Consider the following 11,526-nt stretch of genomic DNA (forward strand, 5'->3'; position numbering starts at 1 on the left):
AGGCAGGGAATATGCAGGCAAAATTATTTTGAGGAGATATGGAGGGTGTTTGTAGAATTTGTACTGTTAAAATGGAAAGGGGTCAAACCGTCGCAAGAGGTGTTGGAATTTTGGGAGGTTGGATGTTAATGGTCTCAGTGGTGGGGTGCACATTTTTATTCTTTTTTCTTTGATTATTACTATGTCAAAATGAAAAAAAAATGGAAAAAATGTGAATGGCAGTATTTTATGACATATACTTTATGGGTTTTGTTTTTTTAAAAAACACAGTTGCATATTCTTTTTCTTGCTAAAACTTCCTTTTGTTGCTGCTTGCAGATTTTGAACAAGTACGACTCGTGGATCTCCTTTCTCAGCAGTGTTCGATACTGGATGGCGTTTAACATCGAGAGGGCCTGCCAGTCCTACTTTGGCTGTGTGCAGTGCATCAGTGGGCCCTTGGGGATGTATAGGAACGCCTTGCTCCACGAATTTGTGGAAGACTGGTACAATCAAGAATTCATGGGCTCTCAGTGCAGCTTTGGAGATGACCGTCATCTCACCAACCGAGTCCTGAGCCTTGGCTATGCAACGAAATACACAGCTCGGTCCAAGTGCCTTACCGAAACGCCCATCGAATATCTCAGGTGGTTGAACCAACAGACCCGCTGGAGCAAGTCCTACTTCAGAGAGTGGCTATACAATGCAATGTGGTTCCACAAGCATCACTTGTGGATGACTTACGAGGCTGTCATCACTGGCTTCTTCCCATTCTTCCTCATTGCCACTGTCATCCAGCTTTTCTACCGGGGGAAGCTGTGGAACATCCTCCTTTTCTTGTTGACAGTCCAGCTGGTGGGCCTTATCAAGTCTTCCTTTGCCAGCTGCCTTAGAGGGAACATTGTCATGGTTTTCATGTCTCTCTACTCAGTGTTGTACATGTCCAGTTTACTGCCGGCAAAGATGTTTGCCATCGCCACCATAAACAAAGCAGGCTGGGGCACGTCGGGCCGGAAAACCATCGTGGTCAACTTCATAGGACTCATCCCGGTCTCCATTTGGTTTACAATCCTCTTGGGCGGTGTTATTTTCACGGTATACAAGGAATCCAAAAAGCCATTCACTGAATCGAAACAGACCGTGCTAATCATTGGTACGATACTTTACGCCTGCTATTGGGTGATGCTCTTGACTTTGTATTTGGTTCTCATCACCAAATGCGGAAGGAGGAAGAAGGAACAACAGTACGACATGGTGCTTGATGTATGATTCAACCACTGTGCCTCCCTTAACCCCATTTTTTAAATTTTCTTCTTTTGCTGCCCATGGAATCTTTCTTGTCACACGACGAACCTTCTAGCGTTTGTGGTACTTGAGATCATCAAGGGAAAAGGATCACTGCTGCTGGGACTTGAACATGAACGAATTCATGACCATGCCAAAGCAATAATAATAATAATAATAATTAAATGTGATTGTGCCTTTTTGTCGGGAAAGGGTGGGGGAGGGGGGAGAAGAAAATCACAAGGATTCAACCCATTCCTGTGGGTGGTCTCCCAACGATGCACTTTCTTCTGTTGTGCGTACGCCCAAAAGTGTTAACGTCCTATATACCTCATTGGCCACGCTCCTGTGGGCGGACATGGAAGAAAGGGAGATTTGGAGACACAAGCAAAGGATCTGGTAACCCATTTAAGGATCTGCAACCTAATTTATGAACCTTCTTGTTCTGTGACTTTTTTTCCTAGGAAGCGGTGCAAGTGAGCATGTGCTGTGTGTGTGTGTGTGTGTGTGTGTGTGTGTGTGTGTGTTAGGCTGCAAACTGTAATTCCAAAGTCAAGTTTTTATAAGGGTTTTGATGACCAAGGGTTTGTATTTTTATATAATTGTAATTATTTGTCTCTGTTTACTTTTTACACCAGTCTTTTTTTTAAAAAAACAAACAAATAAATAAAAACTTCGTATTTTATATTTCTGCCAAAAAGTACACTATTTTCACCCCTCCCCACCACTCTTACAGTCTCTTGCTTCCCCCCCCCCTAAATAGGCTTTGAAAAACTCCTTAAAAAAAGAAAAGAAAAAGACTTGCCCACAATGTGAAAATGGTTTGCTGATTTGAATTTTCCCCCTCCCACTGTTGAAAGAAGAATTTTTAAAAAGTCTCTGTATTTTTAAACTGATGAATGTTTATTTCTGTGAAAGTATTTAAATGTGTGCTTTTGACTTTATTTGAGGGGTGGAAGGGAAAATTAACATCATTGTCAATTTTTGGAGGCAAAATCTTTGTGCGCAAGGAATAGCACAATCCCCAGGATATTCTCCTGCCTAGACCCCCATTGAAATCCATGGGAGCTCCGTTAAGTGATCCCAAACCACTTCAGTGGCACCATTTGGGCAGATGTCCAGTGCCCCACATAGTAGAATAATTAGAGTGAGAGGACAAAAACACCAGGTTTGACTTAACCAAATATTGACGTCACAATGAGACCGTTAAATCCAGAGCCCAAAATTCCACCTCCGGTTCTGCACAGCTCCCACCAATTTCAGTGCGAATTGCGGAGGAGAACTTTCTGCGGGATTGGGCCCACAAAGGCCAATGGGATAGATACGTGCAATCTTTTTCTCCTCCCCATAAAAGTTTTGTAAGAGGAAACTTATAACCCTCTGCCAGATGATACATAGGCATTAAAAGCAGTCTTCCATACCACCACTCGGGTGCCAAATGTTATATATATGAAAGCATAGTGTTGTTGGAGTGAAACTCTTGGTTTCCAGTTTGGAAAATATGTAAAGATGAGTGAAATCCTAGTTGCCAGTGGCGTAGCGTGGGGGGTGCAGGGGGGCCCGGCTGCACCGGGCGCAATATCTGGGGGTTAGGGTTAGGGGGCACAAATCCACGGGTTAGGGGGCGCAAATCCAAGGGTTCGGGGGCGCAAATTACTTGCCTTGCCCCGGGTGCTGACAACCCACGCTACGCCACTGCTAGTTGCATATCTTGGTTTGTTCAAATTGAGTTATGCCAACCCAGTGTTGGTAATCCATTAGCTTCCAGAGAAAACTATTGGGATAGGTCCTGTCTAAAGTAAAGCTTTAGTCCCATTGAAATCAATGGGATTTATGTGAATCATGACTTAACTTGTCCAAATTGATTTCTATGAGCTAAAGCATGAGTAACATATAGCAGAATCCCATACATATCAACTCAGAATTACCATATTTTCCCAGGTATAAGACTAGGTTTCCCCCCTAAGAAATAATATAAAATATTAGGGGGCGTCTTATACACTGATAGTACCGAAGGTGGACTTTTCTTAAATCTGAGTCCCCCAAACTAGGGGGCATCTTATACATGGGGACATCTTATAGACGGAAAAATAAGGAAAGTCCCGCTGAGTTCAGTGGGGTTTATTCCCAGGTGAATGTGTATTAGATTACATCTTAAGTCAGGATCCAACCTAATGGAAGAATAACATGAATCTCTACACCTCTGTGCTGTAGGAATTCCTTCCATCCCCAATGATGTACTCATCAAAGTTTTTATTATTATTATTATTATAAGAATACCTAAAAATACATTTTTTAAAAAGAGGAAAATATGGGCCCCAATTCCCGCATAGGCAATGTAATATTAATCCCTAAGAATATTTTTTTAAAAAGCGGAAGAGTATCAACAACATACTGATCTATATTTTATTCTTATTCTTTTTGACATAGGCCATCACTGTGGTAGAATGGAAGCTCATCTGGGTGTTTTGGGGGATATATGGTTGTCTTCCTTAAAATGCAGATATGACTTTGATTTTTCTGCTGTGGAATGTGTAACACCCATACTACCTTGTCTGATGATACAGAGATCATGTTTGCTCGCAAAATTTGCCTTAATTTGCTTGCAACTGGGGGAGAAAATCGATCCTTTTTGGTGACCAAATGGATCAGTATTAAATTTTCTTTTTTTAAAAAAACAACCATGCAAATGACACAAATGGGGAAAAAAAGAAAAGAAACTTGACTTTTGCCTTTTAACTATTTATATTGTATAAGTTAAAGCTTTGGGGTAACAACGTTCAAGTGTCAAATAAAAATCCTCTCATTCTTTAAAGGATTGAAATAATTGCCTGTATTTATTCTAGCAATTATTCAATGCATTTCAAGTATAGGTTGTTTAGTACAATTGTTACTTTAATAAATAAAATATTTTTGATACGATTGTGAGCAGTTGGTGTTCTTTCCTGAGCTTCGTACAAGTATTTTTAAAAGGAGCCCAAATCTACCATGAAGGACCTGCATAGCAGCTGGTTTTATATATGCAACCAACACGAATGTGATGGGATTTTTATCACAATGCTCACAATGCAACCAACACAAATGTGATGGGATTTTTATCACAATGCTCACAATGCAACCAACACGAATGTGATGGGATTTTTATCACAATGCTCACCTGGTCCTATTGTTGGCTAGATGCACCTTTTTCTAGGTGGAGGAATGCAAGTGGCGATGTGGTCTAAACCACAGCCTCTTGGCAGGGGTCTGCAACCTAAGGCCCAGGGACCACAAGCGGCCCATGGGGGTCATTTTACCGGCCCCCGAGCCGCTCCCGAACTGAGACATCCACTTGGCGAGTCCCCATGCGCTGCGCTAAACCGGCACAGCACAGCACAGGGACTCGCTTTTGCAGCGCTAGAAATCGCGTCTGTGCAGTTGCAAATGCCGGAAATTGGTCACACACACTCTTAACGCATGCCTGCGATCTGGCCCACGGAGGGGGCTCCGTGGCTGTGAACCGGCCCAGGCAAGGTAAGCCTTGCCAACCCCTGTTCTTGGGCTTGCTGATCAGAATGTCGGCGGTTCGAATCCCAGCGATGAGGTGACCTCCCATTGCTCTGTCCTAGCTCCTGCCAACCTAGCAGTTTGAAAGCACACCAGTGCAAGTAGATAAATGGGTACTGCTGTGGCGGGAAGATAATCTGTGTTTCTGTGCACTCTGGCACCCATCACATTCCTCCGTTCACCAGAAGCGGTTTAGTCATGCTGGCCACATGACCTGGAAAACTGACTGTGGACAAATGCCGGCTCCCTCTGCCTGAAAAGCAAGATGAGCGCCGCAACCCCATAGTCACCTTTGACCAGTGGGGTCCAAAAAAGAGGGCCAGATTTGATGAAGTGAACGTGCATGAGGGCCAGCCGAAGTTGTTGAGTTTTTCCCCCAATCAATCAATCAATCAATCAATCTTTATTATGGTCCAGAGACCCAACAAATTGTTACAAAGCAATGCACAATTCAGACAGCCTACCCATTTTTTTTAAAGGATTTTACCCCAAAGTTCTTGAGCGTTTTTTAAGGATTGAAGTTGTTGAGCTTTCTTTTAGTTGTACAGGCGAGAGCAACTATGAAAGCAAGCTGCATGGTGAGCCGCTACAGGAATCCGCAGGCAGGCGGAAGACCGATCCGCACACAGGGCACCTGCACGAGTCAACCAGCAGTGGGAAAACCGAATAGGGTGCATGCGCGAGCCGGCGGGTGGGCGGTTCCAAGGGTCGATGCTGAAGAGATGCGGCTCTCCGTCTATGCGTTGGCTCCTGGGCAGAACAAGCCGAACAGCAGGAGCTCAGGGGCCACAACAGATTCATTTCTCAGAATTGCTTGAGGGGCCAGATTAAATCGACCAGGGGGCTGGATTTGGCCCCCGGGCTGGACTTTGGACGTGCCTGCCTTTGACTATACTTAACCGTCCATGGGTCCTTGACCTTTTACCTTTTTCTAGGTGGAGCACTAGCTGAACACATAGACTCCATCATTCGGGCACTTCTAATGCGAATCCTGGTGCTTCGTGAGACCCTGGAAGTCATGTCTGAGACCTGATGGGACCTCAGATGCAACTTCTAGTAGAAACTGGAAGTCACAACGGAGGCCTGAGACGTGACCTCTGAGGCCCCACTGGTGTAGCACACACAATGTAAATGACATGACGTCACAACATCACGTTATGGCGTGGCTGCTATCGGACACCCATAATCTGGGGCCCAAGTTGATGCCCCTGGTGCTGAGCTCCCAATGTTGTTGGACTACAACTCCCATCATCCATGGCTGTTGGACATGACATTTGGGGCTGCTGGAATTTGTAGGGCACCATGTGGCCACCCTTGCCATATATGAAGGGGGATTAAAACTTCCCCATGATGCACATAAAGTTGACGCATTTGGTTTGATATTTGGCACTTTTCCAACAGCAACATTGAACTCAGGAGGCCCACAACAAACACAAAGCAGTTTAGAAAAGAAGCAGCGTTCCCACCAATACAGTCCTATAGAAACACAATGACTAGGCATGGAAGAGAAAGTTGATTCAGTTACTATTTAAAGACAAACCTAGCACATCCAAACTTTCCCAAACCTCTTAGACATGAACTGGAATGATGCAGCCATCCTTTGAAATCTGCCCTCCTCAACTTTTGCACTGCAGTTCCTCAGCCCAGTAACCTGTGCAAAAAAAGGTGTTAAATGTGTGTAAAAATGCATTGATTCATGAAAGATGCATTGCGTTACAGAAAAAATGCTTTGCGGAAAAATTTGTATATTTGGGGAATTGCATATAAAATGTGCATAATTGCATATAAAATGTGCATATGGAGAAACCCACACTAGAACACTAATGAAGTGGGGAACTGAATTTGAGACTGGAAAAACGAGAGAAAACAAAGCAGACAAAAATCACCCATTTCTAATAGTAGCATGTTAGCTAACAATAAATTCAATAAATGAATGCAGCCCATACAAACCTAGAACAATTCAAAAATATAAGTCCTGAGAAATGGTGTCAGCTGACAATCCCTCTTGGGAAGGGGCTTTTTCACCTGGTGCAGAAGTTCCATAATAATAGTTAATAATAATTTATTATTTCTATCCTGCCCATCTGGCCGAGTTTCCCCAGCCACTCTAGGTGGCTCCCAACAGAATATTAAAAACACAGTAAAACATCAAACAATAAAAACTTCCCTAAACAGGGCTGCCTTCAGATGTCTTCTAAAAATCAGATAGTTGTTTATTTCCCTGACATCTGATGGGAAGGCGTTCCACAGGGCGGGTGCCACCACCGAGAAGGCCCTCTGCCTGGTTCCCTGTAACCTCACTTCTCGTAGTGAGGGAACCTCCAGAAGGCCCTTGGAGCTGGACCTCAGTGTCTGGGCTGAATGATGATGGTGGAGACGCTCCTTCAGGTATACTGGGCCGAGACACTTTAGGGTTTTAAAGGTCAGCACCAATACTTTGAATTGTGCTCGGAAACGTACTGGGAGCCAAAGTAAGTCTTTCAGGACCGATGTTATATAGTCTCGGCAGCTACTCCCAGTCACCAGTCTAGCTGCCACATTCTGGATTAATTGCAGTTTCCAGGTCACCTTCATCTGCAAGATGTTTAGGGTTTGACAAGATGTGTTGAAAACCGAGTTGCCTCAAGATACAAAGTCAAACCATGGGTCCAGCAATGAATAATAATAATAATAATAATAATAATAATAATAATAATAATAATACATTTATTTATACCCCACCCATCTTCCTGGGTTTCCACAGCCACTCTGGGTGGCTCCCAACAGAATATTAAAAACACGATAAAACATCAAACATTTTAAAACTTCCCTAAAATGGGCTGCCTTCAGATGTCCATTTCATAGCTTGAGCCTTGGCTTGTAAGATGGTCTCAGCCCTGGATCGAAAGCACACTTCCTTGCAAACTGCAACACACTGTGGGGCGTATTCTGAAGACCCAACCTTAAATGTAATAAAGCAGGGTGTTGGGGGCACCCTTCAGGGTGGCGTGCATTAAGCAGGTGTCAAAACAAACTGTACATTGCCCTGTTTTTGAGCTGGGAGGACCACAGATGTAAGACTGGGGGAGAGCAGTTCTTTCAGACCTGACTACAGAGTGCCTTCATTTAGCTGCAGATCAGGACGTCGCAAAGGCGGCCCCTGAAAAAAGAGAACGTCTCTTTTAGCAAGCGTTTTTAATAGGAGGGCAAAGAAGCCCATCATTCATTGGCTGCCAAAACTGTTCCAGTGTGTTATGAGCCTGTGTGTGTGTGTGTTTGTTTCTGATCACTGCCCTTTTCAACAGCAGGAAGAAACTTAGGCAAGAGCATGCAAATCGGGATTATGTAAAAGGATCCTTAAAAAAAAAGAGGGGGGACTTTCTATTTTAAGGCTGGTCTACACGCCCCCCCCCAACCTAAATATGAAATAGGCATATTTTGGTAGCCAAAATTCTTCCAGGGTACATCTAATTAGAGGGTTAAAAAAAACAAAAACGCTGTTAATTGTGGGGAATTTAGACATGGCATCTGATTAAAGTTGCTATGTTCTGATTATAGTTTAAGAAATACACTTATAAACTTAGCTTGAAAACCTTTGTTGAAGGGGATTATTATTATTATTATTTGTTTTCCATTTCTCTGGGATACTCCAAAGTGCTGTGTACTCCAAGCCTAAAATGGGACTCTCTTCAAAGATATTTAGTTATTTTAGCAGAGGATATCGGGCAGCTGTACGTGATCTGAATTTTGCATGACTGTGTGAAGCTGCCTTATAACTAGCCAGTCCTTTAGTCCTTTGCTTCATCTAGCTCAGTACAGTGGTACCTCGGGTTACATACGCTTCAGGTTACAGACGCTTCAGGTTACAGACTCTGCTAACCCAGAAATAGTACCTCGGGTTAAGAACTTTGCTTGAGGATGAGAACAGAAGTTGTGCTCCGGCGGCACGGCAGCAGCAGGAGGCCCCATTAGCTAAAGTGGTGCTTCAGGTTAAGAACAGTTTCAGGTTAAGAACGGACCTCCAGAATGAATTAAGTACATAACCAGAGGTACCACTGTATTGAGTGGCAGCAGATCTCAAGGATTTTGGACAGGGTTCTCTTCCAGTCCTACCTGGAGAAGCCGGGAATTGACTCTGGAAAATCCTGCATGCAGAACAGGCCCTCTAAAGCCGAGCTATGCCCCTTGCAACACAGAGGAACCGTTTCCTTAACAATATCTTTAACTCAAAATCACAGCAATGAACATGAATTATACGTAGTAAGTTTGGAGAAAAGATCCACAGCAGCAACAGTCTTCTTCTTCCATTGAGGGTCCAAAATGAGCCAGCTCAAAAAGAACTTCCCTCTGCAAAGCAAGAAGAATTCAAATCCAGCTTTCTAAGCCTTCATGTACATTAAAGAACAGAACATGCCAACGCATATAAGAAGTTTCTTTGAACCCCTTTGTTTCGTTTAACAACTTGAGGCAAGCTGCCCAGGGCCTAATTATCCCTTCAAATGGAAGACTCCTTCGAACAGAGGACAGTCCTCTGTAAAGTAGAACACATGGCTAACTGAATCATCTAGCAAAAACCTGAAGTTTCAATTGCAGGTGGAGCCTCCTCAATATTGGTTTAGTGGTGCAGACCCTCCCACTATCCCTATTTTTCAGAGATGGTCCCGGATTTACAGAAGCCGTCCCAGTTTCTGATTTGATTCTGGAATGTCCCGCTTTTCCTTAGGACGTCCCTAAGGAAGAGGGCCTTCTCGGTAGTGGCGCTCACCCTGTGGAACACCCTCCCATCAGATGTCAAGGAAATAAACAACTATCTGACTATCCCCAGCCACTCTGGGCGGCTTCCAACAAAACATTAAAAAGACAATAGAACATCAAACATTAAAAACTTCCCTAAAAAGGGCTGCCTTCAAATACCTTCCAAGTGGCTGGGAAAACCCAACAAGATGGGTGGGGTATAAATAAATAAATAAATAAATAAATAAATTATTATTATTATTATTATTATTATTATTATTATTATTATTATTACCATCATTATCATTATCACCATCATCAGAGAAATGTTGGGGTAGCATGGAGTTATGTGAGCCCTGAGCCAAGGAGATAAGCAACTACACAACCTTTAGAAAACATCTGAAAGCAGCCCTATATAGGGATGTTTTTTAATGTTTTATTATGTTTTAATATATATGTTGGAAGCCACCCATAGTGGCTGGGGCCACTCAGTCAGATGGGTGGGGTATAAATAAATCAATAACAACAACAGCAACAGCAGAATAGGATGTCCCTATTTTCATTGGAGAAATATTGGAGGGTATGGTGGTTTGCCATGATTTGAACATATAGCAACATATAAGGACATTTTGGACCTACTTAGAAAGAGGTGGAAACGGGCAAAAGAGCTGTAATCTCATGTTGAGGCTTTCCTCCCAACATTACACTGCTCATACAGTCAGACCACCCTGGGTGAACAGGTTTGGAGAGCACATCACTGCTGCGAAAGATCTCTTCAAGGAGGCCCTGGGCTTGTTCCTGCAAATTCAGCAAACCTCTAGGAATGGTATTTTGTGTGCAGAGAAAGGAACAATCTTTTGGCTCAAAGTAATTCATTACACCAATCACGCTCCACTCGCACCTAGATATTCTCTGATGAAATCAGGCTGGTTAAATAAACAGGGTTGAATAATCTCGCCCTTGGTTAAGGAAGATTAAATGCAACATATTTAAAACAGGGGTTTAATGGGCCAATGGATTGCAGCCTTATGCTGGTACAGTTCTGGATATGGGTTGAAATCCGATTCAGAGTGCATTTAAAGGTCTTCACTTTCTAACACAACAAAATTCACATTTCTACAATATTCACACACACAAAAAGCCTCGTGTTAGGGGAAATTCCTTTGCAAAAGGGTATATATTTGGCAAAGATGCACTGAAAATATTTGGAGTATTGGAGTCCAGCAACATCTGGAGGGCACCATGTTGTGGCTGCCTCTCTCTGCTAGCTGTCGCAGTTTGGTTGAACACAAAATCTGCCCTTTTCCCCTTATGGGGTATCCAAGAGCCCATATAGAGTCCTTACGTAGGTTCCCTATTGGTAGGAGAAAATAACAGAGGCCAACCAGAGAATATGGAGAAGCAAAGCAGCTAGTAAGCCTGATGTTTATCAATCTGTTGCAACAGGGTCCTCACTCACCCCACACTGGAGGGAGGAGGAACCCAGAACAATGGCGCACAAGGCCTTATATAGACAATTTAAATTCCCTGCCCTGAGGCTCAAGACCACCCCCCAGATACATCATACGTACATCACAGATGGGGTGTAACCTAAGACCACCCCCAGATACATCATACCTACATCACAGAAAAGGTGGTCTACAACAAAAATCTGAGTGACTTGTTTATCTCGTCTGACAGGTTACCTGTTTAATGGTCACTTGATTGGATTGCCTGCTTACTTGATTGGATACCCTGGGGAGCCTGGCCAGTCTTTTGTAATGATAAATACATAGTTCCTGAGCCAGGTCACAGGCTCACCCTATTCATACACAGACATACCCTTAAGACAGGATTTGTGAAGGAAAAGACAATGGGGAGGTCTTTCCATTTTCCTTTCACCTTGCAGAGAAAACATTTGGTCAGCTTGGGACAGTTTGGGAATCAAAAATGGTTCCAGGTCGGTCTTCCTGTGCTGATCTATGTACGTGCTTGGTTGGTACACTTATGAACATTTATCATATA

At 43.3% G+C, this 11,526-nt stretch overlaps 1 protein-coding gene across 1 annotated transcript in view; it reads left to right on the forward strand.

Annotated features, from left to right (window-relative positions):
- The window catches only part of HAS2 (hyaluronan synthase 2), a 40,634-nt gene extending 38,686 nt beyond the window's left edge, over positions 1–1,948 (forward strand). The window contains exon 4 of the mRNA XM_083749220.1: positions 319–1,948. Coding sequence (XP_083605346.1) covers positions 319–1,248 — 930 coding nt within the window. The 3' untranslated portion in view covers positions 1,249–1,948. The remainder of the gene's footprint in view (positions 1–318) is intronic.
- The last annotated feature ends 9,578 nt before the right edge of the window (positions 1,949–11,526 follow it).

Source organism: Podarcis gaigeae (assembly GCF_964106915.1).
Source record: "Podarcis gaigeae genome assembly, chromosome: 7".
Classification (NCBI taxonomy): domain Eukaryota; kingdom Metazoa; phylum Chordata; class Lepidosauria; order Squamata; family Lacertidae; genus Podarcis; species Podarcis gaigeae.